Below are 19666 nucleotides of genomic sequence, written 5' to 3' on the forward strand. Positions count from 1 at the left end.
CACCATCCTGTTTCCCTCTCACTCCTGTGTTATTTGACCTAAGTTTTGCCTTTCAGTACAGCAATGTCTCCATTTCCTCTTGTTCAACTCCATGCATGGCCTCACCCCAGCCTTTCTCTGTAACCTCCTCCAGCCTGACAACCCTCTTAGATCTCTGCACTCCTCCAATTCTAACCTTGTCTATCCCGGGTTTTAATAGCTGCACTGTCAGCCATGCCTTCAGCTGCCTGGGTCCTAAGCTCTGTAATTCCCTCCCCCCAGGCCTCTCTACATTTTTTCCCCCATTACAGACACTCAATGAAAACTTTGGCCAAACATTTCTCCTGCCCTAATATCTCCTTTTGTGACTCAGTGTCAGATTTTATTTAATATTGCACCTATTAAAGCCACTTGGGATATCTTGTTGTATTAAGGGTGCTGCATAAATGCAGGTTATTGTTGGTGGCAAGGTCCCACGGGGCAATGCGTGAGCCTGTGCCAGAGTCCCATGGGGCAAAGCATGGTCATGTCCCAGAGTCCCATGGGGCAATGTGTGACCCTGTCCCAGAGTCCCAGGGGGCAATGTACGGACCTGTCCCATGGGGCGATGTGTGGTCATGTCCCAGAGTCCCGTGTCATGTGAGAGTACCTTTAAGAAATGGGTGTTTATAAATGGGTGTGTATATAAATATCTGTAGTGAGAGTACCTTTAAGAAATGGGTGTTTACTACTGCAGTGATGTCAGAGAGTGGGTGGAGCTGGGCTGTCTGTCAGCTTTTTACTTTCGCTTTAGGTTGTTTGCTGCAGGGTGTGTTTTAGTTTCGTTTTCAGTGTTGGAGCTGAAGCCAGACAGAGCTGGTGTACTGTTGATCTCTCTGCCATGAAAAGACTATTTCTTGATCATTTGGTGAATTCAGAATTATAAATGTTCTCAGTAGTGAATGTAAACCTAATGTGTTAAAAGGTGTTTCTTTTGTCTTCTGGATGTTGTTTGGGAAGTTATCAAGGTTGATTACTGTTGTATTCTTTGGCGGTTTTATTTGAATTGATGGTTGCTAAGATGTTCACTGTATGTTTTAAAAAGATGAACTTGAGTTCATAGAATAAACATTGTTTTGTTTTAAAAAATACTTTTCCATTTCTGCTGTCCCACACCTGTAGAGTGGGCCATGCGCTCCCCATACCACAATCCATTAAAAGTTGTGGGTCAGGTGAACTCCATGATACACTTTGGGGTTCTCTAAACCCTGGCCCATAACACCCGTGGGACGATGTGCGAACCAGCGCAGGAAGATTAGATTAAAGAAATCACAGAACAGTGAGCCCAATTTAGTTAGGTCATGGGGAGTCCACCCTGAGTACGATGATAGAACTTTGGTTTATTTACAGTTAAGTTACATACAACTCCCGGTAGATCGCTACCGGGTCACTCCTTAGTCGGCGCCTTATTGGCCGACCTTTGATGCGTAGCTGAATGGAGTTACCCACCCCTCAGCGGGGGAGCTCGTACAGCCCGAGAACCACGGCAAAGTTAATCATTCCCACCCCATAAGTCCCACGCGGGATATGACATTCCTCCGCCCCAATGTCCGAAGGCAGCCGATGAGGAGGAGCAGGTGGAGGATGTTGGATCTCTTTGGCTCACACTGGAATCTGTCAAACATGCAACCAATGAACACTCAGAATAGGACACAACCAATGGGCAGTCAGGACACTCAGAGGTGGCATCACCACAAGGGGGCATGACATAAACACTATAAAAGGGATGAGGCACTCACACCTGGCCTCTTTCCACAGACAGACATCTAGAGAGTTAGACAGGGTTGACCAGCAGCATCACACCCCAGCACGTGGCTTAGAGCAAGCTGGCACAGTTAGACTGAGTTACTACAGTTAGATTAGCAGATAGTCGAACTCATTTGAGAACTGTGTTCATAGTTCAATAAACACGTTGAACTCATTTCAGAGTCTGGAGCATCCTTTAGTTAAGACTGCATTAAGTAGCAGCCTGTGTTATCCGAAGCAGCATTACACAACAGAATCCTCCTTAAACACTTCCAGCTCCTTACCTCTCCCTTCACCGTTAAGTTCCTCTTTAAAATCTGACTCTCTGGCCAACCTTTTAATCACCTCCCTTAATATCTCCTTTCCTGGTCTGATGTCAATTTCTGTCTGATCACACCCTGTGTAGTGCTTCAGGACATTTTACTGCATTAAAAGTGCTATATAAATGCAAGTTGTTTTTGTAACCCACATGACGACACTGGCAAAAACATTAAGGGAGTCCTTTCCCTGGAATATATTGTTAATAATCCATAAGTAAATGTCAGGTTCAGCATAATACATTATACATGTCATATATATATATATGTGTGTATCATGGTCTAAATGTGATACTATAAATAGCCACTCTTTTACAAATCCAAACCTGTTGTTCAAAAAGAAAGAAAGACACTTATTTATGTCAGGGCTTGAATATTGAAAATTGCTTTTCACCTGGAGCCCAAAGTTTACTCTTGCCTGGATTTGCTGTTTCTCGAACAAGGAATACCTGAGCAAAGGCCCCAAAGGGATAGCTCAGGTGATCCACAGCTCCATTTCCCTAGCTCGACATTGTAGCCTGGTTGCTGTAGCTCGGCTTATTTGGAATGTTAAATAGTGACTAACTCTGTTCCTTTTCCTCCATCCTCTAGATTCCACTAGTCTGGTAAATGGCAACCACCAAACTCCGCTTAATGAAGCTTCAAGCAATCAGCTGGCAAGGCCCCAAGTCACTCATAGCTCATTGGTCAGCTCCATCGAGAAAGATCTACAAGATATTATGGACTCTTTGGTGATGGAGGATGCCACATCCCCTGGTAAAAAGCAGACAACTAATGCGCAGTCGCCTTTGTCTCCGATGGTCAATGGGGGCGGCAGGTACCTCGTGTCACCTCCCCTGAGTCCTGGTGCCATGTCACTGGGTTCAAGTTATGACAACATGTCCCCACCTTTCTCACCCCTGACCTCTCCCTCTGCCGCCAGCAGTAGCAGCTACACGAGCCACTCGCCCGGCAGTCAGGAGCAAGGACCCATTGTACCTCCAACTGTGCCTATCAGATCTTCAAGTTATAACCACACTGTGCAGCCCCCATCCCTGAGGCCAGTGCCAATCTACAGTGGAGTCGGCGTGGACCTGAGCAAATGCAATGGGCTGGGTGCAGGGCCGCAGCGAATGCCAGAGAGCCCACGTACTCACAGGAACGCAGGCAATGTTCATGAAACTCCACCCAGTCCAACCGCTAACCGGAGAGGTTTTCCGCTTGATGGTTTCACCGCAGCGGTGCTTCCCGAGACCAGGAAAGTGTCAGAAAGTCCAAAGTTTTTCCATCAAAGTCACAATGTTCCATCGGTATCCATTAGTCCCAGCAGTGGGAGTCCCAGAGTTCCGGTTCTCACAGTTCCCAGCAGTCCTAGACTTGGATCCAAGTTTCATCCACCTTCTAGTCCGAGATCCAAATCAACTTCTCTTCAGGAAAGGCCTTCAAGTCCTTTTAAGGAAAGTAAGGAGACTCCTATTGATCGGTCCTTCACTTCAAGCCCATCAAGACAGTTGTCCCCTAGGGGCTTCCAACCTGTGGAGAGCTTAGGACTCATCCATGTAAATCAACCTATCCAGTTGCATTCAAGAAACCTTCAGCCCCCAGAGAGTCCCAGATTGGGCCGAAAGAGCTTAGAAAGCATGAGAGAATTGCCTCCATTAAGTCCATCCATGCCCAGGAGGGTTGTACCACATTCAGTATTCTCAAATCTGCCTACTTCACCACACGGCAGGAGCCCTCTAGATACAACACGACACGAGACGCCTTCCCCCCAGATGAAACTCGCCAAGGAAGCGTTGGATAGTCCGAGGTTTCGCCGCAAACATTCATCGGGTTCGTCTGAGAGGAACGAAGATTTCTCATCCCAGAGTGTGCCTGGGATGTTGAGCAGTGGAAGGAGAGTCCGGGATCGTAGTCCTTCCCCAACCTTGCTGACCACTGACCTCCCCAGGAAAGCCTATGGGAACAGCCTGACCCCGGCCCAGAGTTTGACCTCTCTGTCTGTGTCAACGCCGCTACAAAGCCCAAGGATGCAGAGGAAGATGGCTGGAGATGAGAGGGCCCCGATGGCCCGGCAGCGGAAGAACAGTATCTCCGAAATCAGTGACAACGAGGATGAACTCCTGGATTACCACCGGCGTCAGAGGGAGGAGCGGATCCGGGAGCAGGAAATGCAAATGCTGGTGAGTGAGTTGTTCCATTTTACATTCAGCTGTATTGCGGTGATGGTCATGTGCAGACTCCTTGCATGTTCTGCACGGTAAATCGAAAATCAGGGTCACCAAAAGTAAAACCCCAAACCCACCTGCTTAGTAGCGTACCTCCTACTCCCTTATCTAATCTGACTTTTATTCCTGCTCTCCTAGTTCTTTCCTTTCTTCTCTTCTCTCTTCTCCTTCTCACTTTCTTTCTCTCTCCTCTTTCAAGTCTTCTGCCTCCTCCTCACTCACTCGTCTCTCCTCCCGTCTTATTTCCCATTTCTTCTCTCTTCCTTTCTCCTTTCGCCCCCCCCCCCCCCCCCCCCCCCCCCCCCCACACAACCACCTCCATCTCTCTGCCCTGCTTTGTCTCTGTTCTGATGATATCAGAGGTTTGCGAGGATGTCGTTGTCCTTATCCTTGAGGTGCCAGTGGCTCCGAGATAATCGTCTCGGAATCGCGCATCGAGCAAAGTCAGACAACGCCCCAATCAACTTGCCACTTTATGCCACACTGTGGAATGGATCCCTGAGCGTGATCACGCGGCATTAATCTTCAGCCTTTTTGATCAATTAGAAATCAATTTTTTGAGTTTCTGGCTTAGCATTTGTATCCGTTGATCAGATTATATTCTTCAGTCATTTTCAGCAATCTGATATAATGTAAATAAACCCTTCAATTAGATTCCAACTCACTTTTCAGTTGTCATTAATTCCCTCATGCTTCCAGGCTAAGTAACTCCGATCCGACCATTCCTCCATTTATGTCAGCTACAGATGTACGCGTTATATAACAAAGGCATTCAAGAGCTACAGGTCGCAGAGCAAAGGATGTTTAATTAAAATCACAGAACATGCTGGACAATCTCAGCAGGTCTGACAGCGGGCGCGATCCAACAGCTACCGCCGACAAAGCAGCTTGCCGCAGCGCAGTGTGGCCGAGAAAAGCCAGGAAATCCCTCACCCAGGATCTCCCCGAGTTGCAACGCCTCACGAGATCCAACACGATCTCGCGAGACGTTGCGATGCAAATCCCGTCTTTTGTGGGCTTTTGATCACTTTTTGCCAAATCTGCATATTAGAGCGAGGCAGATCGTCTCACTTTAAGGTGCAGATTCCCGAGGGTACCTGAGGCTTTGTGATTCAACCCCTTTACCTCGGAGACCTCGGGGGAGTGCCGTTCAGCACTCGCCCCCACAGACGGGGACCAGACGGAACGGCACTCGTGGGAATCTCCCAGGGGATTGGAGGCCCCCCAGCTTGGGGGGGGGGTTGAGGGGTTGAGGCCCCTTAAACAACGTGAGTCACATTGTATAGCCATGTGTTTATCGACACTGAGAGTGCCGTCAAACACACGGCTAAAAGCGCTCGCTAGGCTTGGAGACTTTGTTCCCATTTGGTTGAATCAAGCCCAGCATCTGTGGAGAGAGAAGGCCGCTAAGTCTGGATGACCCTTTGTCAAATGTGCAGCTTTGACAAAGTCATCCAGACTCAATGATATTCCCATCTATCTCCACAGACGCTGTGAGACCTGCTGAGATTGTCCAGCATTTTCTGTTTTTGTTTCAGATCCCACCAGCTGCAGTAATTTGCTTTTAAATGCAATCGTCTCTTGCAAAAGACTTTTAAACATTTTTTGCCTTTTTAAAATATTTTCCTCTCCTCTCCTGAGATGGTGTTTTATTCTGGGTTTCCCATTGGTGCTGGGTTCTTTCTGAATCCCCTCCTGGGTAGCTGTTGCTCTGTATAAGCTTGGACTGAGAGCATTGACAGATGTTTTAGTCTCAGTCAATCGCCTTGTGCATTTCCTGTGATAGTCATTTCCTGTAATGGTGAAACTCATTTCCTGTAACGGTGAAACTCATTTCCTGTAACGGTGACATTCATTTCCTGTAATGGTCGCATTAGTTTCCTGTGACGCTTTCCGCATCGCACTCTGTCTTATTAAACAATCTGTACTCTGATTCATGAGCACAACAGGAAATCTGTTACTGACGGCAAAGTTATTTACGGGTGAGATACAATTCTAGAGGTAGATGGGAACATAGGGCAGCCTTCGAGTCCTTTTAGAAAAGTCAAGAAGACTCCCACTGTTCAATCCATCACTTCAGGCTCATTAAAAATCCCTCGGGGTTTCCAACCAGTGGAGAGTTTAGCTTGTTCATGTAAATCAACATATCCCGTTGGATCGTAGAAACCTTCAGGAGCAGGTGCCAGCTATTCGGCACTTGGAGCCTGCTCCACCATTCAATAAGATGATGGCTGATCCGCTTGTGCTTTCAACTCCACTGTTCCATGGGTATTGGCAGCCTGCCACTCGTCCCACACACACCTTAAACTGGGAGTGCCCACAGGCTATTCCACCTGTTAGACATCACATTCATGCGAGATCCTGTCTTTTCCCACCATCTGCACACAAACGCAACTCTCCAGCAGCGTAATTGGCAGGACTTGAACCCATAAGCCCATAAGACATAGGAGCAGAATTAGGTCACTCGGCCCATCGAGTCTGCTCCGCCATTCAATCATGGCTGATATTTTTCTCATTCCCATTCTCCTGCCTTCTCCCCATAACCCCTGATCCCCTTATTGATCAAAAAACTATCTATCTCTGTCTTAAAGACACTCAGTCATTTGGCCTCGACCACTTTCTGCAGCAAAGAGTTCCACAGATTCGCCACCCTCTGGCTGAAGAAATTCCTCCTCATCTTTGTTTTAAAGGATCGTCCCTTCAGTCTGAGGCTGTGGCCTCTGGTTCTAGTTTTTCATACAAGTGGAAATATCCTCTCCACGTCCACTCTATCCAGGCCTCGCAGTATCCTGTAGGTTTCAATAAGATCCCCCCTCATTCTTCTAAACTCCAACGAGTACAGACACAGAGTCCTCAACTGCTCCTCATATGACAAGCTCTTCATTCCAGGGATCATTCTTGTGAACCTCCTCTGGACCCTTTCCAAGGCCAGCACATCCTTCCTTAGATACAGGGCCCAAGACTGCTCACAATACTCCAAATGGGGTCTGACCAGAGCCTTTTACAGCCTCAGAAGTAAATCCCTGGTCTTGTATTCTATCCCTCTCGACATGAATGCTAACATGGGGCTGTTTAGCACAGGGCTAAATCGCTGGCTTTGAAAGCAAACTGAGGCAGGCCAGCAGCACGGTTCGATTCCCGTAACAGCCTCCCTGAACAGGTGCCGGAATGTGGCGACTAGGGGCTTTTCACAGTAACTTCAATTGAAGCCTACTTGTGACAATAAGCGATTTTCATTTCATTGCATTTGCCTTCCTAACTGCCAACTTAACCTGCACGTTGACTTTAAGAGAATCGTGAACAAGGACTCCCAAGTCCCTTTGTGGTTCTGATTTCCTAAGCATTTCCCCATTTAGAAAATAGTCTATGCCTAGATTCCTCCTTCCAAAGTGCATAACCTCACACTTTTCCACATTGTATTTCATTTGCCACTTCATTGCCCACTCTCCCAGCCTGCCCAAATCCTTCTGCAGCCCCCCTGCTTCCTCAATACTACCTGTCCCTCTACAGATCTGTGTATCATCTGCAAACTTAGCATCAGTGCCTTCAGTTCCTCCTTCCAGATCATTAACGTATATTGTGAAAAGTTGTGGTCCCAGCACCGACCCCTGAGGCACACCACTAGTCACCGGCTGCCATCCTGAAAAAGACCCCTTTATCCCCCACTCTTTGCCTTCTGCCAGTCAGCCAATCCTCTATCCATGCCAGGATCTTACCCTGAACACCATGGGCTCTTAACTTATTTAACAGTCTCCTATGCGGCATCTTGTCAAAGGCATTCTGGAAATCTAAATAAATCACGTCCACTGGTTCTCCTTTGTCTAACTTCCTTGTTACCTCCTCAAAGAACTCTAATAGGTTTGTCAGACACGACCTCCCTTTGACGAAGCCATGCTGACTCAGTCCTATTTTACCGTGCACTTCCAAGTACTCCGCAATCTCATCTTTAATAATGGACTGTAAAATCTGACCAATGACCGAAGTCAGGCTAACCGGCCTATAATTTCCTGTCGTCTACCGCCCTCCCTTCTTAAACAGTGGTGCTACATTAGTCACTTTCCAGTCATCTGGGACCCTGCCTGCCTCCAGTGATTCCTGAAAGATCAACACCAATGCCTCCACAATCTCCTCAGCTATCTCCTTTAGATCCCTGGGGTGTAGTCCATTTGGTCCAGGTGATTTATCCACCTTCAGATCTTTCAGCTTCCCCAGAACCTTCTCCTTAGTGATGGTCACTGCACTCACCTCTGCCCCCTGGTTCTCCTGGAGCTCTGGCATCGTACTGATGTCTTCCACCATGAAGTCTGATGCAAAGGACTATTTAGTTCCTCTGTCATTTCTTTGTTTCCTACTATTATTTCTCCAACCACATTTTCCAGTGGTCCAATGTCTATTTGTGCCTCTCTCTTACCTTTGACATATTGAAAAAAATTATTTCTATCTTCCTTTATATTACTAGCTAGTTTGCACTCATATTGCATCTTCTCCCCCCTTATTGCTTTTTTAGTTGTCCTCTGCTCGCTTTTAAAGATTTCCTAATCCTCTGGCTTCCCAATAATCATCGCCACTTTGTATGCTTTTTCTTTTTCTTTTATGCTGTCCTTGACTTCTCTTGTCAGCCGTGGATGCCTTGTCCTCCCCTTAGCATGTTTTCTCCTCCTTGGGATGAATTACTGTTGTGCCTCCCGAATAACCCCCCAAACCTCCGTATACTGCATGCATTTAGGTACAACACCCTCATCCTGCACCCTCAACCCGTTTGTCTGTTCCCAGCCCCAAATTCACCTGCCATCCCTTCCCATCACCATCCAGCCAGTTCTGGACTCCCAGAGTCTCTCATCTGTCAACTGACAGTGAGATCATGTAACTTGCACCTGATCCCTACCTCCTCCATATGACCCTGTGATTGGAGTGTAATTTGTAAAACCTCATCTCATTAAGGATGATAATGATTTAATTAGGGTTTTCCTGGATGTTTTACATTCCAGTTCTGTTCTTGTGAGTCCCCATCATCCAGTAACGCAATGTGTGTTTACATATTGAGGACCAGTTCGATTTATTTTCTGTGATGTGCAATATTAATTCATCAAAACTGATCTATTCCCTCACAATGATAATCAGGACCAGGAAGTCATGAGATGATGGCAGGAAACTTTCCTGACACCTCACTGCCCTGTCATTAATGGCAGCAGTGAGCTCGATCGTGAAATCAGATTTGATACTCTCTTAACTTTGTGGTGTTCTTTGTGATGCTGTTTTCAGGATCGAAGTCGTAGTGTTCACAAAGTCCACACAAGCTAAGTTCATTAACGAAGCTAACATTTATTTACACTACTTAAATTAAGCTCGGCCACTTACTCCCATAATAAATAATAGGTATAATAATCTACACTCTACTAACACTAGTCTCTACACTATAACTCTCACTGTACTCTATCCTCCCTAGATCTCTCCTTTGCACTCGAGCAGCACGGTAGCATTGTGGATAGCACAATTGCTTCACAGCTCCAGGGTCCCAGGTTCGATTCCGACTTGGGTCACTGTCTGTGCGGAGTCTGCACATCCTCTCTGTGTGTGCGTGGGTTTCCTCCGGGTGCTCCGGTTTCCTCCCACGGTCCAAAGATGTGCAGGTTAGGAGGATTGGCCATGATAAATTGCCCTTAGTGTCCAAAATTGCCCTTAGTGTTGGGTGGGGTTACTGGGTTATGGGGATCGGGTGGAGGTGTTGACCTTGGGTAGGGTGCTCTTCCCAAGAGCCGGTGCAGACTCGATGGGCCGAATGGCCTCCTTCTGCACTGTAAATTCTATGTACTCCAGCCTTCACTCTCTCTCCCAGAAGCCTGAGAGTCAGTGCTTTATATAGTACTGCATCATGCTCCAGCTAGTGGTTAATTGTAACATGACATTAACCCTTTGTATACTGAACATTTCTATAATGTCACAAACTTCACTCTCCTGATGATAATGGCCTCCCATTCATAGTGTGTTGTAGAGGACGTGGAAATGGGGGAAAGGGGGAGAGAAAGAGAGGAGAAGGAGGGAGGGTGAGCAGGAAAGGGGGAGAGAGAGAAGCGATTTGCACGTATTAACGGAGGGGAAGGGGCGAGAGGGAAAGGGACGAGGGAGAGGGGTAAGGAGGAGAGGGGGCGCTCTCGAACGAGAATCATTTTAATTACTCCATCACTGGCGGCCGTGATTTCAGCTGCCTGGGCCCTCATCTCTGTATTTCCCTCCCGAAATGGCTTTGCCTATCAACTCTGCCCCTTTCTTTACAAAATATTTCCCAGGAGCGACATTTTTGACCAAGCTTTCAGCTACCTGTCCTCAAATCTTATGTGGCTGAGTTTTAGGTTTTGTTTGTGACTGCTCATGTGAGGCACTTTGGGACCTCGTCTTCACAGCCAGTGTGGACAGAGGTGAATCACAGGTGGATTAATTTCTTGTTGCTGGGAATGAGACACAAGTATCCGACATTTAATTTGCAAAAGGTTTCACGTTTCCATAGACTGTCGCAGGCTCTTCCTGTCTATTGACCTGAACTTTCCCCAAATACAAGGTGCCTGATCTATACAGAGACGCAGCATCATTTCGCAGCAATAGAATCTTTCACGGTCAAAACTGAAATTTATCCCTGCTTGCTTATCTTGTCCATAGTCTCCTTTGTGTTCCTGTTGTAACCTAAGGGAAAGTTTTGTGCCATTTCCCCCCTATTTGAGCAGCGTCAGCCATTAGCTCAGTGGTGAATATTCTCACCTCTGGGTCAAGGTCCGGCACAGTAGAGAGATCTGAGCACACGACCATGGGTGCAGTCCTGAGGGAGTGCTGCACTGTCAGAGGTGTGGGGCGGGATTCTCCGTTGGCTGACGTTAAAATTGACGATTTGACGCCAAATTGCTATTCTCCGTCACCTCAACAGTGGCGTCAATGCGGTCTGGAACGCACGACACCGTTTGCATATGATTAGCGGTCCCGGCCCGGTATTCTCCGGGGCCTCCGCGATGCTCCGTCTCCGATGGGCCGAGTTCCCGACGGCGGGGTTCACATGTGCTTTTAAACATCGTGAACCCGGCGTTGTGGGTGCTGAGGGAGATGGGGGGGGGGTGCAGAAAGTACCCAACATCGCCATAGTTTGCTGACAGTTGTGCCGCTGGGCAGGGGGCTTCTAACGGAGGTGGACGGAGGTGGACGGACACGGAACACCATTGCCGCAGCCGGCAAGGCCGCCATGCAGCTGCGCACGCCACTAACGGCCCACTGTGAACTTAGGGCGTATAGGTGTCCTCCCCGCCCAGACCCCCCACTGGGTGCCCTCTGGCCCCAACTGACCCATCAGCTGTATGGGCGTGCTCCAGCACTACCAGTGCCATCTTGTTGGCTGGGATGAGTGTGTGTGGGGAGCGTAATGTGTCTGCGCGGCTGCAGCTTGTCAGCCTCCCGAGTGTCAATCACGGACCCGGCGAATCCGGCACCGTTTCCCATCGGAATCGATTGTGTTCCACGCGGTCCTGGTGCCAGCCCCTCCGCAGTCACTGAATCGGTCCAGGTTCGGCACCAGTTTTGCGGTCGTAAATGGCCACGAATCCTGCCCCGGCATCAACACCTAGTCTCAGAGGCGGAGAATCCTGTCAGTGACCTTTCAGCTGAGACAGAAATCTGAGGCCCATTCTGCCTTCTCAGACGGAGTTAAAGTATAACAGGCGAGTCCTCTCTGCTCCCTCAACCCCACATTCCCACACCCAGATGAATGTGAATGTTTATTCCTAAACGAACATTTATAGAATTTATAGAAGTTTATAGAATCAGACCGTGCAGAAGGACTTCATTCGACTCAGTATGCTTATGTTGGCTCCTTCAAAGAACTATCCAGTTAGTCCTTCCCTGATCTTCCCCCATAGCTCTACACAGCTTCCACTCCCTCGGCCCTCCCTCCCCAAACCCTCATTATCGCCTCGGTATCACTTTGGGATCATGCTGTGCCCAGTTTTGACTGTCGTGTTTCTGATATAACACACTTCAAAAAATGACTTCATTGACTTTGAGGCGGTGAAAGGCGCCATGCAAATGAAATGATTTAGCCTCATGGCGTGATCTGCCCTGAGATGCGATTCTGGAAATGGTGAGAGTGACACAATCAGTGTGAGGGGTGGGCTAGCTGCAGGCTGGGTGGTCCGAATAGCGGCGGTCTCACCGGTGGGGCAGTCCCAGCATCGGAGCGTGATCCACCTCCAACACCAGCTCTTGCTCATCAGAGAATCCAACCGAGGGTTCGGGTTGCCAACCCTGCCGGATGGCCCTGGAGACCCCAGGAATTGAAGATTAATCTCCAAAACACTGCTGAGAGCAAAAATAAAGCAGGGAAAACATCATGGCCGGGATTCTCCGACCCGCTGCTGGGTCGGAGAATCCCCAGGGGGAGGCGAGAATCCCGCCCCGACGCCGGCTTCCCCATTCTCCGTCGCCGATTCTTGGGCGCACGCGGGGTTCCCACTGCACCGGTCGGGGCCGTTGACAGCGGCCCCCCGGTGATTCTCCGGGACCCGATGGGCCGACGAGTTTGGCCATGTCCCGCCAGCGTGGATTATTCATGTCCCATGTGACGGGACCTGGAAGGTGTGCCTGCGGGGGCCATCCTGGGAGGGGGGGGGCGGGGGATCCGACCCCCGTGTGGGGGGAATGACCCCAACGGTGGCCTGGCCCGGGGGGGGGGAATGACCCCAACGGTGGTCTGGCCCCAGGGGGGGGGGGGGGGGGGGGCACGGTGGCTTGGCTCGCGATCGGGGCCTACCGATCGGTGGGCGGGCTGGTTCCGTGGGGGCCCATTTTACTCCGCGCCGGGCACCTGTTGGGCTCCGCTATATTGCCCGGGGGCTGGCATGGAGAAGGGAACCCCCGCATGCACGGAAATACGTCGGCCGTAGCGCGCATACGCGAACTCGCGCCGGCTGGGGCTGCGGGGACACTCTGCTGCCAACCTAGCCCCCTTGGAAGGGGAGAATTCCGCACTTTCGGGGACCGTTGACGCCGGAGTGATTGGCACCGCTTTTCACTCCGGCGTGGGGGACATAGCCCCATTGTTGCAGAATCACGCCCCGTATAGGATTGTGTTTCCTGTTCATTGTTATTAGTTATAAAAAATATTGGAGATGGGATTAAGACAATAACCATTCATTTGGGTGACAATAGATCTGTTCGATTCCCATTTGGGATGGAAAGGTGGGATCACACATTGGGTGGGAGGCAGAGGGCGGGACCATTGGCATTGGTGGGGGGTGGGGATCATGTGATGAAACCTCCTGGAATACATCCAATTGGAATTGGCAACACTATTGTGGATGAATAGTGAAAGGTTTCAGATTATCAGAGGACATTAAGCAGGGGAGTGGAGCCTGAGCCAGGAAAATCTCGCCCACTTTAACTCGATGACATTTTAAACACAGAAAACCTTTTCTTTACTCGCCAACACTATAAAGATGTTTTTTAATGGTGTTTGCTGTGTTGTGGGTTACCTCACGCTGTGGGAAAACGCATTGAAATTGATTTAAATGTCACTTCGCCAGTGATCCCAACAACCAACTTGTTCTGACCTCGTTGTGAACCCAGGTTCCCAGAGTCTGTGAGAGACTTGCCTGGCAAACAATTAATTTGCCCACCTCCCTCCCTCGCCCATCACCGGGTGATTTATAGAGTTGGAAACATCCCCATTTGGCTGGCCCAGGGGAACCCTAAGTATGACATCTCTATCAAATCTCTCCTTAACCTTCTGCTCTCCAAGGAGAACAGGCCCAACCTCTGTCCTCACAACTGGAGTTTCTCATCCTTGGCACCATTCTCGTAAACCTCTTCTGCACTCGCTCCACTGCCTCCCCACAGTGTGGCACCCAGAACTGTACAGATCGGTAGTGGTTGGGTTGAATGGTGGGATGGGCCCAAGGCCTGAATGGCCCACTCCTAATTCTGATGCTCTCAAAGTCTGTATTTAAGCCTCCCCCGCCCACCCAACTCTCCAGTTTTCTTTACTCATGCCTCCCCCGCCCTCTCTATCCATGACGATTAAGCCCAGTTCAAACACTCCTGGCTGAGATTCCCACAAGCTGGATGGTCGTTGCCAGGAGTGCGTCGATTAAAGATAATCGTCAAAAGGTCCAGCGAGGGGAGAAGGAGGAGATTTTTCTTTGGCGCAGCAACTTCTTAGAGTCATAGAATTTACAGGGCAGAAGGAGGCCAATCGGCCCATCGAGTCTGCACCGGCCCTTACAAAGAGCACCCTATTGAAGCCCACGTATCTACCCTTTCCCCGTAACCCAGTAACCCCCACTTAACATTTTTTGGACACCAAGGGCAATTTAGCACGGCCAATCCACCTAACCCGCACATCTTTGGACTGTGGGAGGAAACCGGAGCACCCGGAGGAAACCCATGCAGACACGGGGAGGATGTGCAGACTCCACACAGACAGTGACCCAAGCCGGGAATCGAACCTGGGACCCTGGAGCTGTGAAGCAACTGTGCTAGCCACTGTGCTGCCCACAGTTGTTGTGATCTGGAATGCGCTGCCTGACAGGAAAGTGGCAGGAGATTCAACCAGGAGATTCAACTGAGATTCCCAAAGGGAATTGGATAAATAATTGATGGGAAGGGTCATGGTTTGCGGGGAAAGAGCTAGTGTTACAGGGGCAAGATGGACTCTTTCTGTGCTATAAGATTCCATAAAAGTTAACATAGAACCTACTTGATTTGGGGTTAAGAGTTGTTGGCAGTTATACCTCTGTCTGTGTTCACTGTGGGGGTGTTGGATGAGTAGGGAAGGCAGATTGAGATTTTCCCTGACTCGCCCACCGAATTGCATGAGAATCGAGTCATAAACTCGAAGCCAGGTGGAGGCAGCTCCTTGTTTGTAACATTTTCCTCCTAATCCTGCCAGTGTAAGTGTGAGTCATGTCTGAGTTCTCACACTGTGCAGCCATGGAAACAGTTTGTTTGTTAGACTGGAACACTGTATTCCCGGAGGGAAATTAGCCATCAGATTAAGATAGGATTCTGCATTATTGTCCTGGCTCTGTCACGTTTCTTCTTTCTGCACTAATATTCTTCTTTTGCACCTCTGAGGCCTTTGACACATTGAGTATAGACCGTGGCAGCCAGGTGTTAGAGCACAGTTCATTAGTCTGAGGGTTTTGAGGTCCAGCCCGTTCCTTTGGAATAAGATGTACTGGTCACTTACCCAAGTAGACATTCCGACTGTGGTGTGTGAGTGAATGTTACATAGTGAATGGTACGCTGCCTCTTCCACCATGGGCTCTGGCACGTTTACGCGCTGCCAGCAGAAGTCAATAGGTATCGATCAGGAGCAGAAACCCGGGGCGGGATTTTCCCATCTGAAGGCAGAGTGTTGACACCGTCATAAAAACTGGAGTGTTTAACGACGGCGTCATCGGACCGCTAAGTGTAGCGATCCTCTGCCTACAGGAGAACAGCGAGAATGGAGTGACCCACGCCGATTCCGGCGTCAAATGGGCGCCGCGGGTTTGCGCATGCCGCTGCGGCCTGCGCGAATGCGCACTGCAACCGGCGCAAATGCACAGATGCGCGGTAGCCTCCTTCTCTGCGCCGGCCCCGACGCAATATGGCGTAGGGCGACAGGGGCCGGCGCGGAGCAAAAGAGGCCCCCACCACGAGAGGCCGGCCCACTGATCGGTAGGCCCCAATCGTGGGCCACGCAACGGTGGAGGCCCCCCCCTGGGGTCGGACCCCCCCCCCCCCCCCCCAACCAGGCCTCCCCTGACAGGATGGACGCTGAGGTCCCGCCGGGTAAGGCCAGATGTGAACGGCACCGGCGGGACTCGGGTGGCCACTCGGCCCATCCCGGGCAGGGAATCAGTGGGGGGGGGGGTGTGGAATGTCCAATACCGCCGATTCTCCAGCGCCTGGCCCAGCGATTCTCTTACCCGGTGTGGTCTGAGAGAATCCCGCCCCCTGTCTCATTCCAGCCTCCTGTCTCATTCCAGCCTCCTCCCCCTCACGTCCAGAACATTGTGGAGAATTCACTGCTCTTCGAAATGGTGTCATTCATGAGAGGAGAGATATAGGGCTGGATTCTCCGAAAATGGGGCAATGTCCCTCCGCCGATGTAAAAACACTGGCGTTTCACTCTTGACTTCCCTTAAAAAAGTCAAGAGCGTTTTTCCTACCTGCAGGGGGCTGGCAGAGCCCCGGAGTGCTCCTCGCAGCTCTGGCTGCGGATACGGGGCCCCCACTTGCGGTCGGGAGTCCGCACATGTGCATGGCAGCGGCCTGCAGTAGGCGCGCCTCCCCTGGCCTCCCCTGAGATGGCGCATGCCCGCGGATCCGAGCCGACCGATCGCTGCCCCGGCCACCCATGAGGCTCCCCCGATGCTCGATCACCCACCCCCCACCAGGGCTGCCGCGGACTGAGTCCGCAGCCGCCACCCGAAGTTCCTGACCAGCAATACGCCATTAGAACCACGTCGTCAGGAACTCAGCCGGCATTGCCCAGAGAATCGCTGAGAGGGCATCTGTCAATGGCCCCTCAGCTATGTAATCCCCACGCGAGCGATTCGCTGGGGACAATTCCCACGTAAACATCGATTCTCCGCCCCCGCGCCCCTCTGTCCCTCTGACAGTGCAGCACTCCCTCAGTACTGAGCCTCTGACAGTGCGGCATTCCCTCAGTACTGACCCTCTGAGAGTGCGGCACTCCCTCAGTACTGACCCTCTGACAGTGCGGCACTCCCTCAGTACTGACCCTCTGACAGTGCGGCACTCCCTCAGTACTGACCCTCTGACAGTGCGGCACTCCCTCAGTACTGACCCTCTGACAGTGCGGCACTCCCTCAGTACTGACACTCTGACAGTGCGGCTCTCCCTCAGTACTGACCCTCTGACAGTGCAGCTCTCCCTCAGTACTGACCCTCTGATAGTGCGGCTCTCCTTCAGTACTGACCCTCTGACAGTGCGGCTCTCCCTCAGTACTGACCCTCTGACAGTGCAGCTCTCCCTCAGTACTGTCCCTCTGACAGTGCGGCACTCCCTCAGTACTGACCCACTGACAGTGCAGCACTCCCTCAATACTGACCCTCTGACAGTGCGGCGCTCCCTCAGTACTGACCATCTGACAGTGCAGCACTCCCTCAGTACTGACCCTTTGACAGTGCAGCACTCCCTCAGTACTGACCCTCTGACAGTTCAGCTCTCCCTCAGTACTGACCCTCTGACAGTGCGGCGCTCCCTCAGTACTGACCCTCCCACAGTGCGGCGCTCCCTCAGTACTGACCCTCTGACAGTGCAGCTCTCCCTCAGTACTGACCCTCTGACAGTGCGGCACTCCCTCAGTACTGACCCTTGGGACAGCCAAACTCCCTCAGTACTGACTCTCTGACAGTGCAGCACTCCCTCAGTACTGACCCTCTGACAGTGCAGCACTCACTCAGTACTGATCCCCTGAGAGTGCAGCACTCCCTCAGTACTGACCCTCTGACAGTGCGGTACTCCCTCAGTACTGACCCTCTGACAGTGTAGCACTCCCTCAATACTGACCCTCTGACAACTCTGACACTGCAGCACTCACTCAGTACTGACCCTCTGACAGCACGGCAGTCCCTCAGTACTGACCCTCTGACAGTGCAGCACTCCCTCAGTACTGACCCTCTGCCAGTGCAGCACTCCCTCAGTACTGACCCTCTGACAGTGCAGCACTCCCTCAGTACTGACCCTCTGACAGTGCAGCACTCCCTCAGTACTGACTGACAGTGCAGCACTCCCTCAGTACTGACCCTTGGGACAGGAATACTCCATCGGTACTGACCCTCTGACAGTGGAGCACTCCCTCAGTACTGACCCTCTGACATTGCAGCGCTCCCTCAGTACTGACCGTCTGACAATGCAGCACTCCCTCAGTACTGACCCTCTGACAGTTCAGCACTCCCTCAGGACTGACCCTCTGACAGTGCAGCGCTCCCTCAGTACTGACCCTCTGACAGTGCAGCACACCCTCAGTACTGACCCTCTGACAGTGCAGCACTCCCTCAGTACTGACCCTCTGACAGTGCAGCACTCCCTCAGTACTGACCCTCTGACAGCGCGGCAGTCCCTCAGTACTGACCCTCTGACAGTGCAGCACTCCCTCAGTACTGACCCTTGGGACAGGCAAACTCCATCAGTACTGACCCTCTGACAGTGGAGCACTCCCTCAGTACTGACCCTCTGACAGTGCAGCACTCCCTCAGTACTCACCCTCGGACAGCGCGGCAGTCCCTCTGTACTGACCCTCTGACAGTGCAGCACTCCCTCAGTACTGACACACTGACAGTGATGCACTCCCTCAGTACTGACCCTCTGACAGCGCGGCAGTCCCTCAGTACTGACCCTCTGACAGTGCAGCACTCCCTCAGTACTGACTGACAGTGCAGCACTCCCTCAGTACTGACCCTCTGACAGTGCGGCACTCCCTCAGTACTGACCCTCTGACAGTGCAGCACTCCCTCAGTACTGACCCTCTGACAGTGCAGCACTCCCTCAGTACTGACTCTCTGACAGTGCGGCACTCCCTCAGTACTGACCCTCTGACAGTGCAGCACTCCCTCAGTACTGACCCTTGGGACAGGCAAACTCCATGGGTACTGACCCTCTGACAGTGGAGCACTCCCTCAGTACTGACCCTCTGACATTGCAGCGCTCCCTCAGTACTGACCGTCTGACAATGCAGCACTCCCTCAGTACTGACCCTCTGACAGTGCAGCACTCCCTCAGTACTGACGCTCTGACATTGCAGCGCTCCCTCAGTACTGACCGTCTGACAATGCAGCACTCCCTCAGTACTGACCCTCTGACAGTGCAGCACTCCCTCAGTACTGACCCTCTGACAGTGCAGAACTCCCTCAGTACTGACCCTCTGACAGTGAAGCACTCCCTCAGTACTGACTGACAGTGCAGCACTCCCTCAGTACTGACCCTTGGGACAGGCAAACTCCATCAGTACTGACCCTCTGACAGTGGAGCACTCCCTCAGTACTGACCCTCTGACATTGCAGCGCTCCCTCAGTACTGACCGTCTGACAGTGCAGCACTCCCTCAGTACTGACCCTCTGACAGTGCAGCACTCCCTCAGTACTGACCCTTGGGACAGGCAAACTCCCTCAGTACTGACCCTCTGACAGTGCAGCACTCCCTCAGTACTGACCCTCTGACATTGCAGCGCTCCCTCAGTACTGACCCTCTGACAGTGGAGCACTCCCTCAGTACTGACCCTCTGACAGTGCAGCACTCCCTCAGTACTGTCCCTCTGACAGTGCAGCACTCCCTCAGTACTGACCCTCTGACAGTGCAGCACTCCCTCAGTACTGACCCTCTGACATTGCAGCG

General features: G+C 51.2%; 1 protein-coding gene across 27 annotated transcripts in view; it reads left to right on the forward strand.

Annotated features, from left to right (window-relative positions):
* The window catches only part of phldb1b (pleckstrin homology-like domain, family B, member 1b), a 405781-nt gene that overhangs the window by 252052 nt on the left and 134063 nt on the right, over positions 1-19666 (forward strand). For all 27 annotated transcript variants that reach the window (XM_072486416.1, XM_072486401.1, XM_072486409.1 and 24 more), the window contains one exon: positions 2673-4243. In XM_072486416.1, the coding sequence (XP_072342517.1) occupies positions 2673-4243 (1571 nt within the window). The remainder of the gene's footprint in view (positions 1-2672; positions 4244-19666) is intronic.

This window comes from Scyliorhinus torazame, chromosome 21 (assembly GCF_047496885.1).
Source record: "Scyliorhinus torazame isolate Kashiwa2021f chromosome 21, sScyTor2.1, whole genome shotgun sequence".
Lineage (NCBI taxonomy): Eukaryota > Metazoa > Chordata > Chondrichthyes > Carcharhiniformes > Scyliorhinidae > Scyliorhinus > Scyliorhinus torazame.